This window comes from Chrysemys picta, chromosome 5, assembly GCF_011386835.1.
Source record: "Chrysemys picta bellii isolate R12L10 chromosome 5, ASM1138683v2, whole genome shotgun sequence".
In the NCBI taxonomy this organism is placed as follows: Eukaryota; Metazoa; Chordata; order Testudines; family Emydidae; genus Chrysemys; species Chrysemys picta.
The window spans coordinates 11,494,591-11,522,573 of NC_088795.1; the positions used below are offsets into that span (position 1 = coordinate 11,494,591).

A 27,983-nucleotide genomic window follows, 5' to 3' on the forward strand; every position below is an offset into this window, starting at 1 on the left:
TTTGGAGTAAATCAGTGTTTACTAATTGCTGAAACTGAAAGATCATAAACCGGTGAAGTTTAAAATGATTATGATGATACACATCTGTACAAAATTGTAGAAGAAATATATATTGCATTTGATAAATTATGCGGTCCTGGAATTAAAGACTACTGGAATGCATATGCAGAAGGGAATAGAATTAAGATTGTACAAACAACCTTAATTTGGAATTTGACTTGAGTGGTTTGTTTAATTTGTAGAAAAATTAAGTAGTTCTGTACAATTAGGGTGAGTTAAACAGAACTAGAATGGAAACATTACATTAAGTCTTGTTACGGTTGTGCAGTACCTTATTAACTGAAACATTAACTTCTCCAGTTTTCTGTATTTCAGTGATCCAAATGAATATAAAATTAAAGTTCCATCTTGGGATGGAAATAGTTCTTGTATTTCAGTTATAACTAGGGAAGAACAAGGTGATTGAACTGAAACTGGTCTAACATTTATCTCCCTTGAATGGATACTCAGATTTGATTTTTGGTCAGTTGACTTCTATTCCCCGGCCATGTTTTTCGGTTTGATCTCAGCCTACATCTTTTTGAGCTTCTTGGAATAGTGGCTCCTTTAAATCTTGTTATCAAGGGTTTCTGAATTTTGCATTTCTGGTCATTGGTGCTGGGGAAGCCAATGGGCAAAATTGCAAACAAATGTTTCAATGTAGATATAACTTGGCCAACCTGTTTGTATAGACTGAAGCAATGAAAGATTGGTTCTTCCTGCCCAGCAGCTTTTAAGGATAATACCTATTTATAGAATGTTGATAGGATCTTTTATATCCTTACTAGATCCTTATCAGTGTAGCCTGAAATCTTAACTGGACCTTCTCTAACACAGTCAGTGAGAAGCACTAACTTGGGCACATTTCAAGCTCAAATGACAATAGGACTTAACCACAATTATAAAAAAACCCAACAAACAAAGTATGGTCGGGCTCATTAGAAACACAGTAGTCATTGTAAATAAGATGGAGGATGTAGAAAGTAGGTCTTGTTCTTCCAATACTCAGGAGTGATAGAAGCAGCCGAATGCACAAATGGAAGCATTTCTGCAGAAACGAATTTAAAAAACAAACCAACCAAGAACATGCCTAACACTACTACACTGGACTTAAACGCATGGTGTCTTTGACTTTGAAATTGGTTTATTTTACTGTCAGAAGCCTAAACTTGAAGCTTCAATGTTTTTGCAGGTTTTATGGCAGGAATTCCTCTTATGTCCATGGTGGACTGGATGCCAGTGGGAAGCCCCAGGAAGCAGTGTATGGCCAAGCTGTATGTATCTAAATCAATTGCATAGTCTTCATTTTAAGACTAGTGACTGTGATACTAATGTCTTAACCAATCAGTTTTGTTTTTTCTTGTATTATACATTTCTTGTCCAATAAGCAAGCTATTACGAATCAGTTACCATCTCTCTCATGTACTGTATAATGGCATGAGCTTAAATCCATACTTGTCTGAATTGTTTTGGTTAGCTGTTACTACTCCTCCTCTATTTACTGTATGCATTTTGTGACGTGGCTGTTACCACTGTAGGTAAATGGGTGAACTATCTTCATCTTTCACGCAGGTATGTTGATGTGGGAGGTTAGGGGTCCACAAAATTCCCTACCTGGAAAACTGGCTTGTTTCAGCTCACACCTTCCAGGAAGCTTTGGGAATGTATAGACTGCTATTCGGTGACCTTGACTGATGGGTAAAAGAGCTATCCGACACACTCCCAGACGGCCTTGCTCGGAGCTCTTCTTCTGTCAGACTTGGGATCTCTGAATCAGATTCCATTCCCGATCCCTCTAGTAGTGTCTGCTATAATCTGTTTTGTGGGAGGAGGGTTTGAAGTGCCTAATTTCTCCTACCTCATCCAAGTAAGTAACCTCTCATTCGGTGGCTGGACAGATCCTACACCATGAAGGGGTTCCCTGTTCATCTCTCTGTTCATCAAGGATGCCAGCCTCCACACAGGAGTTTCTGATTCATCCATTCAGGGAGCGCTGTCCTCTTTCAGAGAGATCTCCACGTCAACATCTTGGCAGTCAGGGCCATCGGACTGGCTTGAGTCTCCTCCCCGCCAGATACCGATCAAGTCAGACAAGGTGGCCTCGGTGGCCTTTTTAAATCAAGTTAGGACCCCAGAGCATTTATTCCAGAAGGAATCACATATTTTCTTTCCTGGGCAGAGAGAGAGGAGAGTGCTTTCAAAGCCCTACAGCTGTGTGATCTCCCAAATAGACTGGTTCCACTGGAAACTCCTGTCTTGGGGAATGGTTCACCACTATCTTCTTCAGGAGCCCTTCAGCAAAGTACCGTCCTGATCCCCATCTCTCTTGATGGACTTCTTCATAGCAAGTGGCAGAGCCCCAGTTCCCAGATATTGCACCCGATGCCTGGCTACAGGGTACTTTCTCCGTATCATTGATGGGGGAGATAGTTTATGCTTACCCTCTTTCCCCTTGTGTGGTAGGTTCGGCAGAAAGTTGTAAGGATTTTATGCTTTCAGACTTCCTTATTCCCAGGGTGGCAAAGATGTACTAGGTTTGTATCAGTGTATTTGAAAATGTAGAAGAACATCCAAAATATGTATAATAAATGTAAGTTGGTATTCTGTTTAACAGTGTGATTAAAACTGATTAGTCGCGACTAATTATTTTCATCTAGATAATTTGTTTTGCATTAATCTCTTGTGTTCACTACTTTTTACCCCTTGTCTAAACTGCATGCAAACAGTCCTGTCATGGAAATCGGCTGCTGTTTAGCCTAGAAAGTTGGGACTTACACAGTGGCGTAATCTCTTCCTATTTCATGAAAAATGTGTCCAAGTTTCCTTCCCAAGATGGTCTAATTTTCCTTGCTAGCCAGGATATTTGACTCTAACATCTGTCCCAAGGCCAGAGTAGAGGTGGTGGCATTCCTTGGACAGTTGTTCAGTACTTGAGATCTACTTATCCACAAGCGAAAGTCCTTGTGCTTTTTCGGAGAGCCTTGCAAAGGGGAGAAGTTGTCACAATAACTCTTCCCTGCTGAATCAGGCCCTGCATCTGGCATTGCTCCTCTGCAGATCTCTCCTGCCCATAGAACCTTCATGATTCCTTGGAACGGTGGCCGCATGCTAGGCAAAGCACCACAAGGCCTCTGTGGACAAGCTCTGGTGGGTTGCTTTCTAGTGCTCAGATCGTACCTTCCTGAGGCCCTACTGGAAGGATTCGATTGCATTAGCTGATGCAGTCCTTGAAAGCGTCTTTCTGCAGCAGTTTTTAGCACTGTTGCCTTGTGAAGGAGGCCGGTGTACTCCACAGTGCTTAACCAGCCTTCCTTGCCCCTTCACCTCTCCTTTTCTTAGCCAGTCTTAGCTTCTCCCTAGTTTCTCCTTCCCTTCCTGGTCACTGCTAGTCAGATCCTTTCATCCATACAGGTGGTGGCTATGCATCGGTGAAGGGTGTAATGGAGACAGGACTCTGGCATTTGTACCGTTGTCACATCTCTTAAGGCAGGTGATGTAGAAACACCAGAGTCCTGTCTCCACTACATCCTTCACCATTTATATCACTGGTGGAGCAGCTACAGTGATGAACTACAACTCTTAAACTTGTCATTGTAAATGAGGACACGACTTGTGGACTGTCTAAACTATTTAGCTTTGTATTCATTAGTGCTTAAATTAACACCACTGCAGTTGCACCTGTTGCCTACAGGTACAGAATGTGCTCATGGGATCCTTCATACTTAATCATTTATCAGTGATTGTCTTAAAATGCTGTAGGGGTACCTGTGAGTTTCAGGTGCGGTGGTGGTGATGGGGAGAATTTGTTCAACCAGTCAGTAACTGGGTATTTATATGTAACTTCATACTGCAACAAAGTGGCAGTGCACACCTCAATCTGCCTGATCTCCCGCTCTCCAGGTTTCAGTTTCGGACAGTGCAGAAGTCTTACCTCTGAATGGAATTATTGCATAGTTTGGTACATCATTGTTTCTGTTCCGCTTCGTGAAGCATTCCTCAATTGCTACTGATGGCAGAGAGATTACTCTTGTGTTCTAGTCTGGCTGTTACGAATTTCCAGAAGTAAGGTGTAGGCTTGCTGTCTCTGGGCCTCACCTTGCCAAGTGCCATGCATAGAGTAGCTTTTACTGACAATGTGTACCCGCTTTCATCGTCAGTAATACTTACAATGTAAAGTTTGGAGGATGAAGGCAGTGCCAAACCCTTGGTTATCTTCCATACTACAGTGTGATTGAAATCCTTTAAGAATGGCCAAGTAGACTGGGAATAAGGAAAAGTGTAAATTATTAAATGTCTTGACTCCATTGGCCGTCATTGGAGATGGTTGATACTTAATGTTACGGGGTTCAAAATTTGTTAGCAAAGAAGGCAGAGAGAGGATCAAGAGCTCCGTTAAGTTCACAGTTTCTGGTCCGTAAGGGAAGCTTGCTGTCCTGGGGCAAAGTTGCTCCTTAGCATTACTATCTCCATGGAATGCCCTTCATCGCAGGCAGTGTCTGACTCTGCCACATTCGGCAATCATGCTGTACAGAATGACTGTTAGGAGAAGCTCTAAGGACAAGCACAACAGAGGTGAGGTGCTGCCCTGGTGTTTCTAAAAATGTGTGCGTAGATGTCATCATTGAAAGGAAAATGAGATTGAGAGACTGAGAATCAACCCAGCTTTCTGAGATGGAAACAAAGGAATGGAAAAGAATAGGTCAAGCAAGCAAGCTATTGACATGCATGTATAATACTAAACCTGGATGCTACGAAAGCACTATCAAAATTTATATGTAGGCACATCGGTCCCATACTTCATAACTTTGGCATCCCCACAGCTGTATTAATGTTAGACCATGTTAAGAGGGGGTAGCCTAATATTGCTGCTAATTCGAAGTCGGACTGTTCTTTGCTATTGGATGTGTAATTATGGAAGTGGAATTGGTATCTTAAAAATTACACTGACGGTTAATTCTTCTTTGCAACTGGTCTTTGTAAATCTGTTGTAATATTAACTGTAGCAAATTGTGTTGCTGTTTTGCTTTCCTAAAGGGATATTTATTGCATTAAGTATGTTAGTGACGTCTTACATAGTTATAGTTAAAACATATAGTTCTGGGAGGGGAACTGGTGTTTTGCTGGATGTATTCAGCAGTGTGCCAGATCTCTGCAATCCAGACATGCACCATTATGCAGGACTTTGACATCACCCATGTTTGACTGATATTAGAACTATAACTATTGGGTACAAAATATCTGTATATGTATCTGCTGGCCAAAGAGATAATGCAAGATTGAGTCACGTGTTTCTGTACACTTCTGGACTGTCTTGTCAGGTTCTAGATTTTCCCATTGGCTTTGTGGCTATTCTATTTTGGTTATTAAACATTTAAGTAAAACTTGAGAAAATAAGCTTCCCCCCCACCCCACCCCTTTGTTCCTGCCTTCCTGGGAGAACGTGTCTGTTGACTTGACACTCCCAACTCTGACTGCTGTTGTGAGCCCAGGCAGAGTGTGGTCACTTTTTTTTTTTGTCCAGTACTTTCACACTTCTGGGTAGGAGAACTATGTAATTACAAAGTAGATGTCATATAGTACATTGGGCTCCTGGATAGAATGTATGGTATTCAGATACTTCTGTGATGGGACTTGTACAAATACCTTGGAAGAGTGATGGGGTGTCTTTTTTTTTTTTTCTTCAAACAAATGAATCATTTGACTCACTGGTTGGCCTTGGAAAGTGAAAATCTTATCTACTGCCTTCAGCAACTTAGCTGGAAAATTAGGTAAAAATGAGCTTTATCAGAGCTCTTTCATTCACAGCGAACACTGCTGGAGAATCTGAGTAATAGCTTTTTTTAAGCTGTAGCCTCTGTTTCAGCCAATAGCATTTAGTAAGTTCCCTTATCTCCTTTTGAGTTGGAAGGGAGTGGTTAGCTCAGGGTCATATAATTAATATAACTAGTCTTATGAGCTCTGTTTAAATTCTAGTTGTACTTAGTTTTAAAGTTAGATCTTTATTTGTATTTCTAGGAGATTCATAAGAAGGTGATGTCCCTACAGTTCAGTGAATGCCACACTAAGATTCGTCATGTTGATGCACATGCGACCTTGAGTGATGGTGTAGTCGTGCAGGTCATGGGGGAACTGTCTAACAACGGGCAACCAATGAGGAAGTTTATGCAAACTTTTGTTCTGGCTCCAGAGGTAAGTATGTACTCGAATGTGATTGCCTTGAACTTTATGAAGGCTGAGACGCTGGGGTTTTTCACCTTCCTCTGCAGCCTGGGGCAAAGTTCACTTGCAGTTTTAAACGAGTGTAAATGATGGAGTCTCTGTAACTTGAAGTCTGTCAATCATATTTTGAGGACTTCAGTAATTCAGCCAGAGGTTAGGGGTCTATCACAGGAGTGGGTGGGTAGGTTCTGTGGCCTGCAATGTTCAGGAGGTCAGTAGATGATCATGATGGTCCTCTCTGACCTTAAAGTCTTTGAATCTGAGACAGAAACCTGGCCTGTAGGTAGGACCTGGTCCATTAGATTGTAAGTAGTACTTCATAAAGCCTTGATTTCTAGAGACTTAGCCCACAGACCATAATTAAATGTAATTTGTCCCTTTCACAAAATGAGTTTGACACCCTTGACTTAATCTTATTCAACTCATTATGCTCCTGTCGTGTTTGGGTAATGCAAAGTCACTGGAAACAAACACAAATATTTGGTTTAAGCAACACAGGTCATGACTTACATGATCCTTATATAAAGGAATGCAGTACGGAAAGTCATCATTTCCTATTCCCGATGCTTGTATTCCTTTTTATTAGAAACCTTTATTAGATTCTTTGAACTCCGGTGCTGTGTAAAACTTACCTGTTTTGAGTAGCTCCTTTAAAACTTGTACATTTTTTTTCTAAGTAGAAGCAAAAATAAATGCCTCCATTTTAAAATAGCAAACGGTCAAATAGCTTTTTTAGAAAGAAGTCTCACAAATGAGTATCCATGAAATAAATGAACTTTTATATTCAGTAATTAAAAAGCATAAAGTTACTGTCAGTATAAACACTCAGGATTTCTCTTCTTGAATTTTTTTGACTGATTCTTTGGTCACAGCTATAGGATTTGATTATTTGTGTACTTTAAAAAAAAAAAAAATAGCCACAGGCAAACCCGCATTAATGAGATGGGTAGACACCAAAGATTATTTTAAAAGTACTGAAATGTTTGTAATTTTATTGGCACTTGTATTATGGTGGTGACTGCACTAGAAATGTGGAACTGAAGTAAGTAGTGATGTTACAAAGCTTACAGATCAAGTCAGTCAGCAGTAAAGACAACTCATCCATCTGTTCAAGTAACTAGTAAATGTGTACGCTTTTTCCTTCCATAGGGATCTGTTCCAAATAAGTTCTATGTTCATAATGATATATTCCGCTATGAAGATGAAGTATTTGGAGACTCTGAGGCTGAACTTGATGAAGGTGAGAACTTAATTTCTGTATGCCTTGGGTTCATTTGTACTTCTCTTCATTTTCCTTGGCAAAATAGCCTCTTGAGTTTCACACATCTCTAGACAAATAAGTACTTTCTCAAATATAAATTATAAATTAATTAATTAATGGAGATATCCTATCTCCTAGAACTGGAAGGGACCTTGAAAGGTCATCGAGTCCAGCCCTTCACTAGCAGGACCAAGTACTGATTTTGCCCCAGATCCCTAAGTGGCCCACTCAAGGATTGAACTCACAACTCTGGGTTTAGCAGGCCAATGCTCAAACCACTGAGCTATCCCTCCTCATATTCACTTCTGTATATTGTACATAATTTTTGTTAAAGTTGGAGTCTTAAGGTTATAATTCTGCTCCTGTGATATGCAGAATGTCTTTTGTAGTACTCAGTACAGATACAGTTTGCGTATTGATGGTTACACTCTTACATCTGGGAGAAGCTTAATTAAGAATGAAAATGAAATGAGCAACAGTGAACTTGGAAATTAAAGTATCACTTCAATTTCGGAAGTTTAGCTATACTGTTTGTCAAAAGGCAGGTCAGTTAAGCAAGTCAAAGTTTAATTGCACGTTTTACTCAGCACTGTGACCTTAGCCCTGAAGCTGAATCAGATGTTTGAGTGCCAGGGGACAGTCCTCCACTCTTCATTTAAATATTCAGCCTTCCACAAAGTATGAATCCTCTCTTTGATAATATCCAGCAGGGATTTGCAGGGGAGGCTTCCTGAATGAGCACCTCTGCTCACTTACCACTTTAATGGGCAATTAAGAGTAGGCTCGCCGTGTGTCAAGAGCACACGCTAACCTCAATGTTCTGACCATTGGAGCCACTCGCTTTCTCTTTTGTGGATCCAAATATTTCATGCCTGTCTATAGAAATAGTTGTACCCCTTGAGCACACTCAACTTTTTCCAACTGTTAAAGGCCAGATCAGAGCTCCCTGTCTCCTCATTGGCCAAATTTTTAGATCACTTTAAACAAGTGATCAACTAATGGGTATATTCAGTGTTAAATATGTAGTTTTATTTCACTCACAGTAGCTGGTTGAGATACAGTATTTCTTATCTCATTTTTTCTGCTAATTGCTTTGGTTCTGTGACATACTGGAGAAGTCCAGGTTCCGCTTGTGTGCCTCTTGCTTTGGCAAGACTTCCACTCGATACAGACCTACTTTGTGCTTCATCTGCATGATTGGTGGACGTTATTTAGGGAGATTCACAACCTGTGTCGCCTTTACTCATGTCTAGAAAGAGTGCTGGCTCTCTCCCTCTCTTTCTGAGGAGCCTGAGAAGGCAACTTGGACCAGACTAGAGAGTGTAAATATATCAATCCTTGGATCCTTCTTGGCTGCCAGGTCTTGGATCAAGTTGATGGCTGAGTCTTAGTGGCCAAAGACAACCAAGAAAGCCAGCAAGTCTGGAGATCTGTTGGGTGTGAAGCCATCTGCTTCCTCTCTTGTCTTGAGAAAGGTGTAGAAAAAGCTTATTGCCCCCTTCCTTCTGCAGTCTTGGTGGCAAAATATTACCTAGGAGTGCCAGTGAAATCCAAATACCTAGGGCTTGCCTGAATATAAAGTTGCGGTTTTAAAATGAGATTTTAATCTGAATTTTTTTTAGCTAAATTGCTGTAAAAGGGGGAATAGACTTTTTTTATTTAAATCAGACTTGTTTTCGTTTAGGTTTAAGTCAATTAAGGACAGGTTTAAGCTCAACTGAAATAAGCCACTCTTAAATCAAAATAAAAATGTGCACACCATGGCTTTGCACCAATCTAACTAAACTGGAAATCAATGCAAGTGTGTGTGTAGACTAATGGTTCATGCTGCTTACAAAATGTTCCCAAAGGATAAGGTGGTTTGGAAAAGTCGATCTCAACCAATCATTCTTTTTTATTGAGTTTTGTTTTCTTAGTCTTGTTACTTGCAGGTAAATTGTTTAATCTCCCCCTTTTTATCCACCACATATATAAAGGTGTTGGTTGTAAAACAAAGCCAGCAGCCTGATATTGCAGCAACTGTAGTCTCCTCTTTGAGGAAACGTAAAGGTGAAAAGCATCCCTGGAGAGTTTGTGTCCTGCCCTTTCCTGTGTTAAATGTCTTGCTTACAGTGGTGAAGCACGACTTTTAGTTGTCTCTTATTACACATCCTGGTTTTGTGTTCGTGTCCATTGTTTTGTGCCACGAAACTGATTTTCACCAAGGAAATGACATCGACTTCTTGAATCTATACTCTCTCCAGCGAGCAGAATTGAACGTGCTCTAAAAAGTGCTTGACGTTTCCTTGAACATTGATCACAAGTCTTGTTTGGTCTGTCAGAATCGGAAGAAGAGGTTGAAGAGGAGCAGGAAGAAAGGCAGCCGTCCCCTGAGCAAGTGCAAGAGAATACAAGCAGTGCATACTATGAAAGCCACCCTGTAACGTAAGAAGTCCGTGCTAAACAGTAGAAAACAATTGCTTTGGCTGCTTAGTCCTGAATACTCTTAATTCCCTAAAATATCTGTTTAACCAAACTAATGCACATATGGCCCTAATATGCCAGAACTGTGTGCGCTGAACTTTGTGTTTAGATGGAATATGTATGTTTGTGGGATATTGTAACTCATTATTTTTAATCTTATCTCTCGTCTATAAGTGTGAAATGACAAATGTGAACATAGAGATTAAATTCCAAATCCGTATGTGTTGACACCTTAAGCTATTTCCTTAGTTGTAATCCACCCATTTATAATATAAATATCTACTATATATTACAGTAGCACCTACAAAAACAACAAGGAGTCTGGTGGCACCTTAAAGACTAACAGATGCCACCAGACTCCTTGTTGTTTTTGTAGATACAGACTAACACGGCTACCCCCTGATACTTGACAAGTAGCACCTAGAGGCCCCCGCTGAGATCAGGGCCCCATTGTACAGATATACACTAAGGCCGGGTCCCCACTTACTTCGGACTAAGGTACGCAAATTCAGCTACGTTAATAACGTAGCTGAATTCGAAGTACCTTAGTCCGAACTTACCGCGGTCCAGACGCGGCCGGAAGTCTCCCCCCGTCGACGCCGCGTACTCCTCTCAGCGAGCTGGAGTACCGGCGCCGACTGTGAGCACTTCCGGGATCGATTTATCGCGTCTTAACCAGACGCGATAAATCGATCCCAGAACATCGATGGCGTGCCGCCGGACCAGCCGGTAAGTGAAGACTAGGCCTAAGTGTGTGCTTTGCCTAACCATTTTAAAATCTAAAGAAGACAGACCAAAGGTGGAAGAAGAGGCGCTTGACACATGAGGCAGGCAGGCACAAGGATTGAGCGCAAGATTTTCAGAAGAGCATTGCTCCCATTTAGGCACCAAAATATCTGGCTGGTTTCTCAGAAGAGCTCAGGTGCTGGATGCTGTGAAAATCTCCCTAAGGGTGTCATTGGGGGCTGGGCATTTATGAAAACGCCTTTATTTAGTTGCCTAAGTGGTAGGAGTCTCTCTTCTGGAAATCTGGCTGTAAGTGACTGGCCCCAGGTTACCTAGGGAAGGAAACACGACGCTGCTGAGAGTTGAACTCGGATCTTAGTCCTAGTCCAGTGCCTTACCCACAAGACTACTTTAAATGTTTCTTTAGACTCAATTAGGCCCTTAGTGCCACCTTTGCAAATGTTTGTCTTCATGGGGGGTTGCACAGGTGTAACTGGCTGGAATTTAGCAAACAATTCCGTTCATGCCCAAGAAGGAAACGGTTCACTTTCTCAGCTGTTGGCTCTTACAGAGCTAATGGGAGTGAAAAACAGTCCACTCATTTGAGGACTTGTCCTTTTTATACTGAGCACACCCAGAGCAGAAAAATAAGGTGCTGGTTTTTTCTCTCTAGAATAGAATTATGCTTAAGATTTTCGATTGGTAACTAGCTTTTTTCAACACACTCTCAAATGAGATGGGAACGATACATTTGCATGTGTACAGTCAACGCAGGCACTATTCACAGCCCTAGTTTGCTGGTTCTCTTGTCAGAAATGCCTCTTGCCATTTCTAAGTGGCAGTTCTCCAGCTTTTCTAGTCCATTCCTTGAAGGTGATACATGCATAATGTGGGCTTGGTAATATTCACGTTCTAGCTAATGGTAAAATTCACCTTGACTTTAATAGAACCACAATGTGGCTTTGTGTGCAACTGAAGGTAGGGGCAAAAATAGTCTCTGCCTATACTGTAAATGTACAGGATGTCATGGTAGGAAGCTGAAAGCCTATTTGGGGGGGAAAAAATCAGCATTGCATGTTAGCAAAACTTCATCGTAAGAGCCTTGTACTTTACCGTGAACAAAATGCCTCTAATTCTAGCAATGGAATGGAGGAGCCTTTGGAAGAATCATCTCATGAGCCTGAGCCGGAGTTGGAATCTGAAACAAAAACAGAGGAGCTGAAATCTGAAGTAGAAGAAAAGAATCTTGAAGAGCTAGAAGAAAAATCTCCATCCCCACCGCCTGTAGAACTTGTTTCTCTACCACAAGAACCTCCAAAGGTTAGTTAAAGTTTAACTTTGTACACATGAATGAAGATGGTAATCCAGAACACTGACTATTCAGTGTTAAGCTGAATGTGAATCGCTTTCTCAAGTGCCAGATTGATAGATTTTTTTTTCCCAGTGTCCTGCTCTCTGAACCACAACACTAAAACAAGTTCACTTGTCAAAAAGATTTTTAAAAGATGAATGTGAACTGCTGTACAAAGGATCTGTTTAAATGTAGTGCTCTGCTTATGAAGTGTGCGCGTGGGTGGTTATGAGCTTAAACCTTTTTAAATGTAGTGTTAGATGTAGAACATCTAAATGAATTTAAGTGGGAGTCGCTGCCCTTCTTTAAAATGAAAGGAGTTACCTCTTTACCTGCAGGATGACTAGCAGTGTAGCTGTAAAAATGAATCTGAGGGTTTTAGCTGTCTCCCTCTAGGCGGGATGCCGTATTTCCAAAAACCATGCGCCGTCTGGTATGGTTAGACCCACTTAGTGTGAAAGGATATGGGGGAAGGAAACAGAAACCGGGTAGAGGTCACTTACTTCAGCATGGGTCTTTGTACTGTCAGTCTTGGTCTCTTTTCCTATTTAGCTTTAACTTCTGACTTCCACTTCTCCTTTCTTTCTTTCTCCAGAAGACAAATTTAGGACCAAAAACTTACCCTGTAGCCGTTATGGTTTTGTCTATCAACTGTTGTCTTTTGGAAAGCGGTGGTTTGGGGGCATTCAGAGAACTGGGGTTCAGTTAGGTAGTGTACCTGAGTAGAAGTACTTGCTCTGCGCTGTTGGAGAGATTGGACAGTTACAACTGCAAACCCTTCAATATCTGTCTTATTGGCATTGTTTGTTTATATTTGTAATCCTGGTACAATGATTACTGACAGCTTTAGATTTGAATCAAAAATATATTTTCAGCAGACTAGTTTCCCTCTAGGAATGTCAGTGGTTTGCCATGATTAGTAGCCTAGGTTTGTTGCATTTCTGCAGGCTTTCTCTTGGGCTTCAGTGACCAGTAAAAACCTGCCTCCTAGTGGTACTGTTTCTTCCTCTGGAATTCCACCCCATGTTAAAGCACCAGTCTCACAGGTAATCAATCTGTGAACTCCTTGGATTGTCTCGTTACCTCTGCAACTACTTTAGTCTTTAAACTAACAGATCAAATTGTAATGACGTAAATTGCACAAGTTCTGTTTTAAATGTTAATGCACTTACTTTAATGTCGCAATTAAAAATTAATTAAAAGGCACATACACTTAACAGGTGAGAGTTCTGGGTGGTGGTGAGAGATGTAAGTCTGTTCACATGTAATAAAGAAATGACACTCCTAAATTTTCTGACATTCTATTTGTTTATAAGGTTAAATGTAACAGTAATTTTACTGTAGTATGTACAATAAGGGTCATTCATTGCCAGAACTACCAATCCAGTTACCCTGCCATTGGGAAATGAAATTGTTCCTTTTGAGAAAGGAACAGAGCTTCTCCTAGTGAGAGAAAAAAGAAATATTAACATTCTCAATTATATATTTATATGGATTAACTGTACTGCTATGGAACCCTGTACCAACTTATGACTGTGAGAGGTGGGAGGGTTCACCTTTGCTTGCCAGCACAGTGGTCTCTTCCAGTTCCCAGACTTTTTGTGACCGGATAGTAGTATACATCATTCAGATACCAAAGACAAGAGGAAATATCTAGTGAGTGGGAAATTCCTAGGGAATTTCATTTCCCCGAGAATTTCTTGTCCTCCACATATCCAAAAACTTACTTAAAATAAGAGGCAATTTTGAAAAGGTTAATGTTCTGTAGTAACCTAATGAGTTACCTAAGGACACTTGTGGTAGCTCACTTCTGAACTGTAATGGGCCACAATTTTCAGTAGGACAATTCAGAAACCACTGTCACAGCTGTTCCTACCACCAGTTTTCTCTCCATTTTACTGTCTCACAGAAGCTAGGATAACCCTTCTGCTCACTGCCCCTGGAATGCTTTTTGTGACGCTGTCTTCTCCTTGACAGGGTTGTCATGGAAATCAGACTCTTGATTTGTAATGACTAGGAAAATCTGGTTAGTTTTAAAGTGCCTCACACTGAGGGGAGAATAACCAGTCAAGACAACCACTCTTGTTTGCACAGAACAGTGCGCTTGTTCCCATACAGAACCAAAGACTGCTTCCTTGTGCCATTCAGTTTGGAGAGCACTCCGAGCACTTATTTTATCTGAGCACTTTGATGTATTGTTTACATATGTCAACAAAAGCCAGACCGTCGTTGTCCCCTTCCATCTTTCACTGTATTTCCATATACAGTTTGTCAATGGCAGAAGAAAGGCATGTCCTGTTTTGTTTCCTTTCAGTGGGATTCTGTGTTCAAGTAAGTCTGCTCAGACGTTTTCAGATAGGACCAAAGCAGGTTTTTACAGACAGAGTCTTAACTCCATTATCTCTTTTGGGAAGTAGATGGATAAATCTCTCTCCAGCCTCCCTTATGCGCCGCTTAAAATCAGCGCTTGGAGGGTTGGTGGGAAAGACAATTACTTTATTCTAGGGGGCATTTTCATTTCCTTTAGCCTGAAACAAGATAGGGAATCAACATCACAATTACTCTTGTGTTTATGCAAACATAGCCCTCCATTTGGATTGTTCTTAGACCTTTTTTTTTAAACAAGTCCCACAAAATAATGAGTGTGGGGGCAACTCTAGGATTCTCCTCTGCCAACTCTTAACTTTCAAATAAAGTACCTATTATGACTCCATCTCTCTCTAAAGAGGTGGCAATTAGTAAATACCATTTTAGATTTAGATTAATTACTTTTGTGACCATGAATTACTATGGGGCTGGTCATATTCAGCCTGTAGTAGCCAGGCACTTGTCCTTTTCCTCCTTCTTTGTGTTCAGAGATAAACGCTGAATATCTGTCTAGGGAGTAACATAGGCCATGTCTTCACTGCTAAGAGATGATGTGGATTTGTTTTTTTTTTTTTTTTTTTTTTTTTTTTTTTTTTTTCCCACCTCCTAGTAACTAATGCACATGAGCCATCCCCAGGTAAAAACCACACTGAAGGTATGGCACTATACCCTGTCTGTGGTTGACTGTGCCTAGTTTGCCTTGCAGTGAAACTGAACTGCCAAGCCTTAAGTTTGTTTTTAACCAGGGGATCGCTCTCGTGCATTAGTGTGGTAAAAACACATCTCTTCTGAGCAGTGATGACAAGACCTTAAATGTAGTCTTGCCTTCCATTTGAGTTGAAGCAGTGATTACCTACCAAGGAAAGGAATTAAATAGTCACTAATTTGTATTTAATTTGGAAATCCTGAGAGTTCAAACCAGTGCTTCTTTTCGTGACTGATAGTGTTGTTGCCTTCATGTCTCCAGAACCAAGCCTTAAAAGCTTTTCAAACTGGAATATGACTTCTTCCTCTTGAGGACATATATACCAGGATATGTGGATGAGATTTTTCCGAGTATTCTAAGGATGCAGAGTTAATATCTTTCTAGACAGATGAGTAAATCTGAAAACTGGGCTAGTTCTTCTGGGTTTAGGGATTATTTGTTGTCTGGCTCAATGGATATCTTAAAACCACAAGGCCACAGGGGGAATCTTTGATCAATATTAGAAGTCTAGGCCTCTGTGTGGCTTACTTTTTCCTGTGGTCTATTGGTGAGAATCAAAGTGAGTGATTTCACAGAAGTCAACATGGAGACAATGTTGTATCAAGCTGAGGTTCTTCTTATCTGTATCCCATCTAATTATCTTCCTTTTGCAGTAACAGTGTGGCAGGCATCTCGCCGTCTGGGAAAGACCTTAAACGTCAAGGGATAGAACTCTTCCAAAGCAGATCCATTCAGTTTTCCATATATATGGTCCAATTTGAGTAATGTGTGTCTTTGACACATGAAATGTTAAAATTTGAGGGCAAATAAGTCTTGTGGGCTTGCTTCTTGTGCTCTTTTTGCCTCTGGGATTCAAGCAAGATGACAATCACAGTAGCAGAAGACGGTTCTCTTTAGTCCTCATTTCTCCTCTTGTGGATTCTGGGAGAATGGAGGCATTTCATATTCTATAGAGTCTATGCCCAAAGGCTCAAACAATGCAGACTTATGAATATGCTGCATGGGCATTACCAGAAACAAATTATTTGCTAATCATTTTACAGTTCCAAGGGGAGAGGGATGTATCCCCTCTCTCTTAGGCATGCTGTAGAAATATTCTTCTGTGGCTCCCTTCTGTGGCTTCCAGTGTAGTTCATGCACTTTCCAGGAAACAGAGGTCTGAGAGAGATTGGTGGATGGAACAAGCAGTTCTCAGTTCCAAGAGCAATACTATCCCCTCTCACAGTTTGGTAGGATGCTAGTTTGCAGGAGCGCATGCGCTCTCCAATGTTGCCCTGCGAGCTTGGACTCTTTAATTTTGAGGTGTGTACAAAATTGAAGCAGTCTGTATGTTTTGTGCTGGAGAAGGCTGATAGTTTGGTATTGCTGGTCTACTTATCATAAACCACGTCCTGGTGTCTAGTAAGGCTAGCCCTCTGTTTCTTTGGACAGACACACTCTATTTGTTGTGTTAAGTAGGCATCTGAGGTGAATGATTGAGCAGATAGACTGTTTCTCTTGAGACCCCCAAAGAATGAAATCTAGTAATTTTGAGGGCAGGCTAGCTTGCTGTTCAGAAAAGAAAAATCTGTGATTGCCTTTCTAGCTCCCATGTATTGCTATGAGCTGCTTTTATTTGTATAACTTTTTACGCATTAAAACTTTAGGAAAATAAAATATCACAATGGTGCTATTGTGGCCCAAGAGGTGCTGCTGCAGAAGTAGATGCCAGTGCTACACTCGGACAAGCTTTTATTTATTTTTTTCTAATTCTCATAATTAAAATGCCCAGTCTAAAAATATTGGCGAGGAAGTGCCTGGTAGGGTGCCACTTCAGAGGTAGGAAGGGTGCGAGGTTAGTCTTCAGTGTAATATTTGGGCACTTAATAGGTAATCTTTCCCAGAAAGTCTTTTCTGAGCACAAATATTGGGGTTAAGTCACCTAGTGTCGGTAGTTTGTTTACAAAGGAAAAGTGGTGGGAATCTCTCCTTAATGTCGCTTGCTTTTGAACTGCTGAATCCATATGAGCATGCAATGGTGCCTATGACCATTCCTTTAGTGAAACACCCCTTTTGGATTTTAGTTCTGCAAGCTCATCTCTGAGACCCTGATGACAGGAATGTGGTCTTCGTGGTGGTAGCATTTGTTTGGTTAGTACAAGTGAACTGAATGCTTGTGGATGATAGCAGCAATTTCTATAACACACAGACAGTAAATTTTCAGTCACCTAACTTTCTTGTTCTGTAGCTTCCTACCCCTTTTTGAGGGCAGTTTTTGTATGCAGATGCTCGCGAACATTTGTATGTGTTTATTGGCTCAAGGTGTGAGGTTTTTATGACTAGTGGGACAGTTTGTGTGTGCTCCCATGTGCACAGGCTTGGCATAGAGAAATAAAAGGAAGATGTCTAACTTGTGCACTGTAGGACTCTTTATCTAAGGTATTTTCTCTTAAATCTCCTTATGGGAGAAGACTGTATTTAGAGATTTGTGAACTTGCTTTCTTTTCCTGTTACGATGTGGCTGTTACCTGTAGTTGATGTATATTCTGGAAGAAGAATCCTCCAGGCAGACAGTAACTGTAATTCTGTTTCTTCCATACATATTAATCTAGGGCTAGTCTGTGCAGTCCAAGCGTGGCACGGGAAATGCTGCAGAAATTCTGTTTTTTAGTTGGATTTCTGCATATTTCTTTGTACTGGTTTTGAACACCTGCTGATATGTAAAATTATGGAGCTACTTGGGTCTCAATTCTGTGCCTGGTCAGTTGAAGATAATTCCCTCTAGCTATGCCCTTGGGCAAAATAAGATTAGAAAGAGAACTTAGTCCTGATTCTGAGAGGTTTGTGTTCTCTACCTGCTGGCAGAGAAAGGCAAGCCCTGCAGTCCTGGATTGGTACAGAGGAACTTGTAGAAAATTTTCATGTATTCCCAAAACACTCTTCCCGTGGATCTGTATCTTCCACAATTGTTGCTATGCATGCTAGTGATCTGTAGACTGCTTTTATTTCAGTTTTTCTTTGGTATCCGGTGTTGAACAATGTGTTCTCTTGTTTCAGCCAAGAGTTGAAACTAAACCTGAAGTCCAGTCTCAGCCACCCCGGGTGCGTGAACAGCGTCCAAGGGAGCGACCGGGTTTTCCGCCAAGGGGACCGAGACCAGGTAAACTTTTTCTTCTTGATCGTAGTTCAGTGTGTGAAGGTGAGAAGCTATGTCTCTTTTGTCTTTGGGTTCAAAAGGATAACTTCCCGAGATTGGTTGGTATAGGATTTCCTGTACCAACCAAACAGACCTTTGATCCATCTTGTTTGATGTCCTGCTTCTAGTGTTGGCTTGTACCTGACCTTTAGGAAAGTGAAAATCCTTTATTCTCTGCAACTAGGGGTGGAGGAATGAACCCTTTCCTGAGCCGTATTTTGTGATGAGTTGCTCTGAAGCATGAGGATCATCCCTCTAACTGCAAATGTTCCTTTTATCTAATCCTTTTTTAACATTCCTGAGTTATTTGCTCGTATCATGCATCAAGGAACTTCCTCAGATTGCTTAATGCGGTTTAAAAACTCTGTTCTCTTGAGGCTAAAAGTTGATGGCTTCTTAATTTTGAATGTCCTCTAACTCGTGTTGAACAGACAGAATGGGAGCACTTAAATACCTTCCATTATCTCTTACAATGTGCTTCTTCTTTCGGAACAAAATGTCTTTAATCATGCATCATGTCATGTGCCAAATGTCATGCCATTTATTCTATTCTTTTCTATTCTATAGCTTTTCTCAGGGCCTAGTATTGTCTTTGAGATGGTGTTACCTCTCAAATACTGCTCAGTTTTTGCTGCGTCATGCAGTCCTACTAATACATCCCGGTCAACTCTTCATCAGCACTGTTCATTAAGTACCCATTTTGAGCTGGGTACAACATCTAAATCTGTTCATGGGGATACACCTCAAAAGTTGTGTGCAGCTTGATCTGTGTATGTTAACTTGCAATTGTGAATGGTGCAGTAGTGTACGGTGGGTGAGTGACCCTATAGGATTTCACTTCAATTTCTGGATATAAAAATTCAAGTTCTGGCAAAGATCAAGAGAAATGATTTGACCTGTTAAGAGAAGCTCTCTGCAACTTGGAACAATAGATTAGCTCTGATCAAAGGCCTGGAATTAAACATTATACAAGAGAACTTTAAAGTTGGGTGGCGTTTTAAAACTTTTAAGTGCTAGCATAGACCAGACAATGGTTCTCAGAAGTGGCTTAAACGGGTGCAATTCAGATTTAGTGGAAGCAAGCCTTCCTGAAACAGATCTATATTAGCATCTACGCAGTTGTTCACGTTGTGCAACTGCACCAGATGAATGTACATACCAAACTTTCTAATCTACTTCGGGGTTAGAAGTACTTCCTACTCGTGGCTGTTGTCAGTGTGATTATTCACTTGCTTCCAACAGCACTGAAACTAAATGTGTTTAAGGTGGCTAGAAAATATTCTAACACCTGTTAGAAATCAGATTTCCTTTTTTAAAAGACTTGATCTGTACCAAGGGCTGAAAAATTAAAATTTAATAGAGGTTTTAAGTTTAGGCAAAATAGAGTTGTTAAATTGTGCATATCGGCTAACCCATGACTTAGCTGCAACTAAACCTTAGTATGGGTCTTGTTTATATCTGGCTTAAAGCTCTGACTTCTCAACTTGCTGTTTGAGTAATTGTAAAAGTTGGAATTTTGGGAACTAAATGTCTCAGGATACTGGGATAGATGAAAGTTATCATCTGTCACTACTTTGCATTCAGCCTGAGCTTGACACTGGCCGGTAGTTGCTATAGTATAACTGATTGCTATGGCGTGTTAATTATTTTGGATATATGCAATTAGCTGGTCTCAAGTTCTAGTAGACATTTATATCCATGTCACAACCACCTTGGTTGGGAAATGTATTGACAGTCTGTCGAGAGACTAGGGAGTTAAAAAGCACGGCAAATACTTCTCTTAGCTACAGATAGACATAGGGGTTGAAATGCAACAGTACAGAAGCTTGTTCTGTCAGCTGCCTGTCTGAAGAAAAATAAGATATCAAAATTCAGGGGGATTGATCCAGTGCATTTAAAACTCAGTTAAAATACCTAATACATAACCACTGTTTGGGAGCTATAGGAACTATCTTGTGCTGTTTAACTTTTGCTGCCAGAGCTAACAAACACAAATTCCACATATTAGTGGCAGTTGGCACAACAAGAAAGTAAAAGCAGTGTTACCTGCAAGCTGAAATAAAAACGTGAACTAAGGCAAATTGGAAAAAGACACAGCTAGCAGAGAGACTTCATTTTCAAGCATCCTAGAAGCTATTGTATGCAATAGGGAAAATAAACTTGAACAACCTTACAAGGAGAGCGGCAAGAACTCTTGGAGATCTGAATCAAACACTACAGTGCTAACAGCTGAGAAGTTGCTTAAATGCAAAGTAAAGTTTGTCTTCTGAACTCCCCTTGTATACAAAATGATTTCTAATGAAAAATCCTACAACAATCCAGCAAGGTTCTGTAAATCAAATCACGGAGGGGAAAATTTTCAAGACTTATGCCATATATTGTTGAAAAATGGAAAGGAATGATAATCTTGGTATTGTGTCATATCCGAAGATGCAGAGCCAGACAATGACCTAGTAATATGATACAGGCTAAGATTTTATATCTCATATTGCATTCATGGAGATAATAAAAAATGCATCCAAATTGTTACAGTACAATGGGAATGCCTTCACTCTTGGTCCTATCTTTTCAATAGCTCAATAACATCAGTGAACTTTTATATGGGGGTGTGGGTTATGTCTGTTTAATGCAATCTGACAGCCATAAATGAATATATATTCTAGCTGGGCTGAAGTGAAGTAACTGGAAGTCTTGCCACCACTAATAGATAACAAAACATTTAACTTCCAAAGCTGTACTCCTCCTCTTTTTGAACAGTCATGATGAAAGAGGAGGGGTAGAAGAAATAGTTGAAAATCTACAGTAAATGGTAGTTTTTCAGTTCATTTGAAAGGTTACCAGAAATGTCTTAAATGGCTAACTTTTAAATAGGGTAACTGTCTGAGACTCTGGAAAATAATAGACAATAGCCTATCATGAACTTTAAGCTTTCCTCACTCTTTTTAAGAAACTCCCACGGGTGTTCAGAGTGGGCTGTTGCTTAATATCTTTTTCTGTGTACTGTTTCCAGTTTTTGGGCAGGAGTGAACAGGTAACTTACACTTCCAAAGGTACAATGAGATGCACATTCATCTTAAAAACTGGTGGTGAACAGTGTTGACCCCTGCTCTCAGAGTGTTACGAAGATAGAGTAGTTGCAGTCATGAAGTATGCTTGCTTTTTAACAGGTTTTATTTTGATGATGTATGAAACCAGTTGGATCTCAGCTCCCAGTGGATAGATGTTGCAGTTTTGGTGGTATGGACAAAGGAGGTGACTGATGGTAATGTTAGCAGAGTCTCCCACTGAGCAGGTAGATAGACTTACTTTCTGACCCTTGGAGTTGTTCCCTCCAGTTCAGGATTGAGATTCACTGATGGGGAAGCTTGCATGGCTGCTGCCAGTGCAGTAGTCTTCAGATAAGTCTCTGCAGCTGGCAGTTCAGCACTTTCCATGAAGATTAAAAGCACATGAGAAAAATTAAGTATATTCAGTGGACGTGTTTCTCTTGAAAAGCACATAGCTGAGTGATGTGGCTTGTATGTGAAGAAAACAAGAAGCTTTCGATATCCCAATTGGGCAGAATTAAACTTTTAAAGGCACTAAATATGCATGCCTTCCCCAGCAGAAAATAGCTGAAGACCAAGGGTGAGAATGGCTCAAGTGAATGAACTGAAAGCAGATCAGTGTGTTGCTAGATGTTCTTCTCAAATTGTTCAGTACAAATCCTAAAACTGACTGCTTTTGTTTTGAATGGACACAGGTCGAGGGGATATGGAGCAGAATGAATCCGATAATCGCCGAATAATTCGTTACCCAGACAGCCATCAGCTCTTTGTTGGCAACTTGCCACATGATATTGATGAAAATGAACTGAAAGAATTCTTTATGAGTAAGTGATGGGCTTTTAAATAGTTTGAAATTCATCTACTGGGTCTAGAGGATGGAAGTGACGCTTCAGCCACTGAACATGGTATATGTTAACGTTTTAAAAGCAAAGTAACAAACTTTAACATTACAAAAGGCTTTTGAGAATAACTAAAACAAATAGGCTTATTGCAAGGCCTTATTGCATAACTTGTTTTTGTATTGTGCTTTCACAGGCTTTGGAAACGTGGTGGAACTTCGCATCAATACCAAAGGAGTTGGAGGAAAACTACCAAACTTCGGCTTTGTGGTATTTGATGACTCTGAGCCAGTTCAGAGAATCTTAGTTGCGAAAGTAAGTTTGGCCATGTAGCATTTGCATATTTGTCATAGTGAGGGAAGTAATGCTACGAAAACATGAATGATGCAGTGTCCTCGGTTCTTACTGCTCTTCACCAGAGTTCAGATTTCCCCTCTGATCACTGATTGAGGTCATGAATGTTTATATTTTGTTTGTAGCCTATTCTGGTTCCCACTTCAATTCTGTTCTTTAGAAGTTGCTGTCTCCTGATGGATGCTTATGAGTTCCAAGTTTTTGAACAGCACTACTTTCATCACTAAATCCTAGATCTAGGGTTTCTCAAGGGGGCAAGCTAAACTTAAACTGAAGTGGTGGGATTGGGGGAAAAAGGAAATTACAAAATTTCCAGGGTCAATAGATCTCAGCTTCCTTTAGGGATGGCAAGTTTTCAGTCCTAATAGTTTGAGAACTGAAAGTAAAATTGCTACTCTTGCAAGCTTGCAGTGGTTTTGTGGCACTGACCATAGCAAGTCCTAGACCTTTTTAATTCCTTGCCTAATCAAAGTATTTTACTAACTTATCGCAGTGTGTTTTATGGTCTCTATAGATATGTAGGGTTAGAAGTTGCAAGTCACAAACTGCTAGTGAAATTTGGCATTAAGCTGTGTGCAACTGCGTTGCTAAGGACAGAGTAACATTAGGGATTACTGTTTCCACGTGTTTTATATTGCTGGGACTTTATGAAATGGTGACTAACTTTGCCTTGTAAACATTTTCCCCTTCTAAGCCCATTATGTTTCGAGGAGAGGTGCGTTTGAATGTAGAAGAGAAAAAAACAAGAGCTGCCCGTGAAAGAGAGACCCGAGGCGGTGGTGATGATCGTAGGGATATTCGGCGCAATGATAGAGGGCCCGGGGGTCCCCGTGGAATAGTGGGTGGTGGAATGATGCGAGACCGTGATGGAAGAGGACCTCCTCCCCGGGGTGGCATGGCACAGAAACTTGGCTCTGGAAGAGGAACCGGGCAAATGGAAGGCCGTTTCACAGGACAACGTCGTTGAAATCCTCCACTGTTGGCAGACAGTCTTGGCAGTGGTACATTATTCGTCGTGTTTGCATTCTTGTTAATTTTTTTGGCTTTGGAATGTGACACAGCCTTTTTGATCATTTCTTTGATGTGAAAAGCATCCTTTGGTTACCAGTTAAATTGAGGTGGACATGCTTTCCCAAATTTCACAACAGGAGTCACACTGTTAATTTATAAATTTAGACTTGGAGAATTAAGGACAGAGAAATGACCATAAAACTATCTGCAACAAAAGTGGACTAAAGGACATGCCCAATCGAATTCAGGTCCTTTCAGTCAAAAACCCTCTGCTGCACATTTTGTGTAAGTGTTACTGTTTCTGCTTATTACTGTTGGAAACACAGTTAGTGCAATCTGTGCAATTGGAGAAGCTTGCCTTTTTTTTTTTTTTCTTTTTAGAACACTTGGCTCAAAACAAACTAACTAACTTGTGTTTATGCACTCATCAAAATGCACTAATGGGTACTCTAAACTCATTTACATTGGTATCTACAAGAGGCATCAGGAAAAAAAAATCCTTCATCTTTTTTCAGACAGAATAGCTTTTGAAATGATGCGGGCATCTGATCTGCTTGCTGTGACCAACATGTATACACACAAACCTTAACAAGACTACAAGTATATTCCAGAAGGAAACCATTTAGTGGTAAACTAAACACAATCCAGAACTTCAAAGTTATGGTCCTGAGTACAAAACAAGTTTGATAGCTCATATCTAAGATTTTTCTACCTGCCCCTCTTCGATACAGGGATGGCTGGCTGCTCAACACACTCCTCCTCCCCTTTCCCCTTCTTTAAGCATTGTACAGTGAATTGTCTTTACTGTATTTGAGTTCTCTAGTAATGTAATAAGCATGATGGTGCCTTCTATTAATACATCATTCCAGTCTTGCTGGTGATTTTGTACAGTATAGTGTATGAATTGCAGTGCTGCAAAGCCAAACAGCTGCAAAATGTTTAAAAGAAATCATTGAAAAGTTGTATAAAAAATTGCAGTATCTTTAAATCAGTAAGTTACTAGAATATCACTCACCTCGCTCTTCAATTAACAACTTTGGCTTTTTATGGAGGAGGGGAAGGGAGGGAGACGGTAACTGAGTAGTCTCCATATTGTCTTTTCTCTATCAAATGTAGAATTTTTATGGATATGAAGGTGAAATCTCAGTTACGCTTCAGAAGTCAGCTAAGAACTTGGTACGCTTTGCCAACTTCTAATGTATGCTCATCTATAGATTGAGGGTAAGCTTGTTCAATGACGATACTGCAATTTTCAGAGAACAGATCAGCAGCTCTAAGTATTTGCATTTTCCTGTTTTTTTGAACTTACTCATTTTGCACAAATCTTTGAACTGATGTCGACACCCATCAGGCTCTGAACTTAAGGGTAGGGGGAGACATCCTTTTATGTATTTTTACTTAGATTCTTTAAATCTGTGAGCGGTTTGCTATTTCTGGATTACTGTCTGCCTAGATGCACGTTCCAGTAAACTGCAAATGTAGCAAACGATACTGTCTAACTCCGTGCTGGAGAGTTCAGCAAGCACCAAGCTCTGATGCTTCAGGAGGGGAGGGAGTGAGTGTGACCACTTAAAAGCTGCTTCTAAGCATGGAAGACCTCATCACATTGCAACTAGTAGCAAATATGGCACAGTAACGATTTGTTTCTGGATCGTGCAACCGTTTGTGGTTTTCAAGTAAGCTGAAAGATGTTGCACATGTTTGTTTCTGATGTATTAGGCAAAGCAAGATTGCATCTGACTGTTTTCCCCCAAAACTTGAGGTCTTCCATGTTTGAGGGTAAGTCTTGCACTATTTCCATACGTTTTCTGGGACACATTGCTAAGTTTCCATTTTTATATTTTAGTTTGTTACTCTTGCATTTTCAGATGTTACTTGGAAACATAGTACTTGAACTCCTCACCACAAAACATAATTTGACTTAAGTTTGAAGCTTTTAGTCAAACTGCTGTCTTCAGCAAACAGTTTACCACCAGTGTTCGTGTAGCTTTTTAAAAGGTTAGTGCTATGATATCGCCCTGCCATCTTCTAAATTGTTATGGCAAATGGCACTGGGAAAAGTGTAACTGACAATTAGAAGAGCTACTGAGCCATTCAATTTCTGGCTTGCTTCTTGTTTAAATGCCATGAAATAAAGATAATGGAACATCATACCCAGAAGTTTACATGGTGATTGTTCACCTACTGTACTGTGGACTCTTAATGTTCTTGTCCCTTTTTCAGTAAATGTACCTCTTAAAGCAAAGTAACGGATTCATTGACCATTACTGTTAGTTGCTGATTTGTGGATGGTGGTAGTATTCTATCATTACAATCCTATTTCAACAAACTTGGCTTGCCATCTTGGCTTTAGTCGGTATAAAAGACAGTGGATTACCATCTTTATTGCTGTAATGTGTTAAGCATTATATGCTAGTAGAATCTAGTTAATTGTTGCAGGTGGAAAGTATTTTTACTTTTAAGTTTCCATTCTTGAATGTGTTTTGACTAAACATACCAATAAACTACTGATGTCTGCAGCATTTATCAATGTCCCTAATTCTCTCTCGAATGTAGGTCTGTTCTGGTGTAGCATTATTTCAGACCTTACTATGTAAAAGCCAATTTTTTAAAAATGCGTTCCTCAAAGTGATATAGGATCAAAAGCTACTCCCTTTTGCTTGCATGTCATATGCTTCAGTAGAAACTACTCACCCAAGTAAAGCAATTTTTATATAAAGCACACGCGCTCACTCGCTCTCTCGGGGGGTGTGTGTGTGTGTGTGTGTGTGTACATACACACACATCTCTACCTCGATATAACGCTACCCAATAGAACACAAATTCTCATAGAACGCGATAAAGCAGTGCTCCAGGGGAGCGGGGCTGCGCACTCCAGTGGATCAAAGCAAGTTCAATATAACATGGTTTCACCTATAACGCGGTAAGATTTTTTTGGCTCCCAAGGACAGCGTTATATCAAGGTAGAGGGGTGTGTGTGTGTGTGTGTGTGTGTGTAAAATCCTACACTGATGGAGTTTTTGGAGCAACACCAAGCAACTGTTGGGGTTATGTTTGACTGGTCTGTGAACACCTGCTTGTCCTCTGACCAAACCAATCAGCCCTGAGCTTGAATAATGCTTGAATAATTCTAGCATTTACCCATTTTTTGTTTGTCACATAATTAAATGTCAAGAACAAATTTACTAGGCTTCCTTTGTTGCACAGGTGTAGCAAAAATTGTTCCATTATTTACAAGTTTGTCCATCTGATGCTATCGCTACTTTAAGCTTGCAATATTTATTCTGTTTGACAATAGTTTTAAACCATTGTTCAATGTGTTCAGCTATTTCCTGCTGCCAAAAGTGATTAAAGGGTGGATGGTGGATTTGTTTAACTCCTGACATCTGAACTAGAATCTCTCTCCAGGTATTACACAATTCAGTCTCTCAATGTCCCTGTATGATAAGTCAATGCTTTGGTGTTTGAGTAATTGTAGAGTTCTTCCCAACTGGTAAGCTCAAATCAGGATGAGGATTATAGTCACTAAACCGTACTAAGTGACAACAGCAAAAATGTTCTTTTGAGTATAATTATGTCCTTACCCAGGGGATGGAGAAGGCAGATGTTTATAAAACACTTAAAAATAAAACTTTCAAGTGGACTAGACTTTCTTGGTACTAGCTGCACTACCACTTATTTTATAGTGAGGTTGGGTGCTTCACTTTTACATTGCATGATCCTTCCTCTTCTGGCCTCACTCAGATTGACAGATACTGGCCATGCCTGCGTTAATGTCAACTTTTCTTTTTGGGGAATAATTGTCCATATAAAGTATTAGTTAAAAAAAAAAAAAGCTCTTAATGCTAGTAGTCAAGCAACGTATTTATCGTGGGAGTTGCATATATAAAATTCCCACTTTGATTATGCTACTGGTAACAACTGTGATGTATGCTGGGGTTAAATATTCTGAGTGTAATGTCTTGACTATAACTTTTTTCATAGCAGGAATATCTGAGATCAATCAGAAAAGCCCTTTTAACATTTAGTTGCTAGATATGTTCATGGAGGATCGATCCATCAATGGCTATTAGCCAGGATGGGCAGGGATGGTGTCCCCAGCCTCTGTTTATCAGAAGCTGGGAATGGGCTACGGGATGGATCACTTGATTTACCTGTTCTGTTCATCCCCTCTGGGGCAGCTGGCATTGACCACTGTCGGAAGACGGGATACTGGGCTAGATGGACCTTTGGTCTGACCCAGTATGGCCGTTCTTATATTCTTAATTCAGTTATTGACTACAGTAAAATTATTTAAAGGGATCCTCACCAGCTGAAAATCTGTGACCAATCTTAAACACTATTCAGATAGGTAAACCTTTAGCTTCCTGCTTCTTTTTTAAGGACAGTCCTGCCAACTAAAGTCTTAAAACAAAACAGCAACTT

At 40.3% G+C, this 27,983-nt stretch overlaps 1 protein-coding gene across 4 annotated transcripts in view; it reads left to right on the forward strand.

Annotated features, from left to right (window-relative positions):
• Positions 1–26,077, forward strand: part of G3BP2 (G3BP stress granule assembly factor 2) — a 50,865-nt gene extending 24,788 nt beyond the window's left edge. For 2 of the 4 annotated variants that reach the window (XM_065597457.1, XM_042856319.2), the window contains exons 3-12: positions 1,232–1,313; positions 6,055–6,228; positions 7,408–7,498; positions 9,841–9,943; positions 11,848–12,028; positions 13,007–13,105; positions 18,169–18,271; positions 22,050–22,178; positions 22,390–22,508; positions 23,242–26,077. In XM_065597457.1, coding sequence (XP_065453529.1) covers positions 1,232–1,313; positions 6,055–6,228; positions 7,408–7,498; positions 9,841–9,943; positions 11,848–12,028; positions 13,007–13,105; positions 18,169–18,271; positions 22,050–22,178; positions 22,390–22,508; positions 23,242–23,514 — 1,354 coding nt within the window. In that variant the 3' untranslated portion in view covers positions 23,515–26,077. The remainder of the gene's footprint in view (positions 1–1,231; positions 1,314–6,054; positions 6,229–7,407; positions 7,499–9,840; positions 9,944–11,847; positions 12,029–13,006; positions 13,106–18,168; positions 18,272–22,049; positions 22,179–22,389; positions 22,509–23,241) is intronic. The other 2 variants (XM_065597458.1, XM_042856320.2) reach the window with 1 other exon arrangement.
• The last annotated feature ends 1,906 nt before the right edge of the window (positions 26,078–27,983 follow it).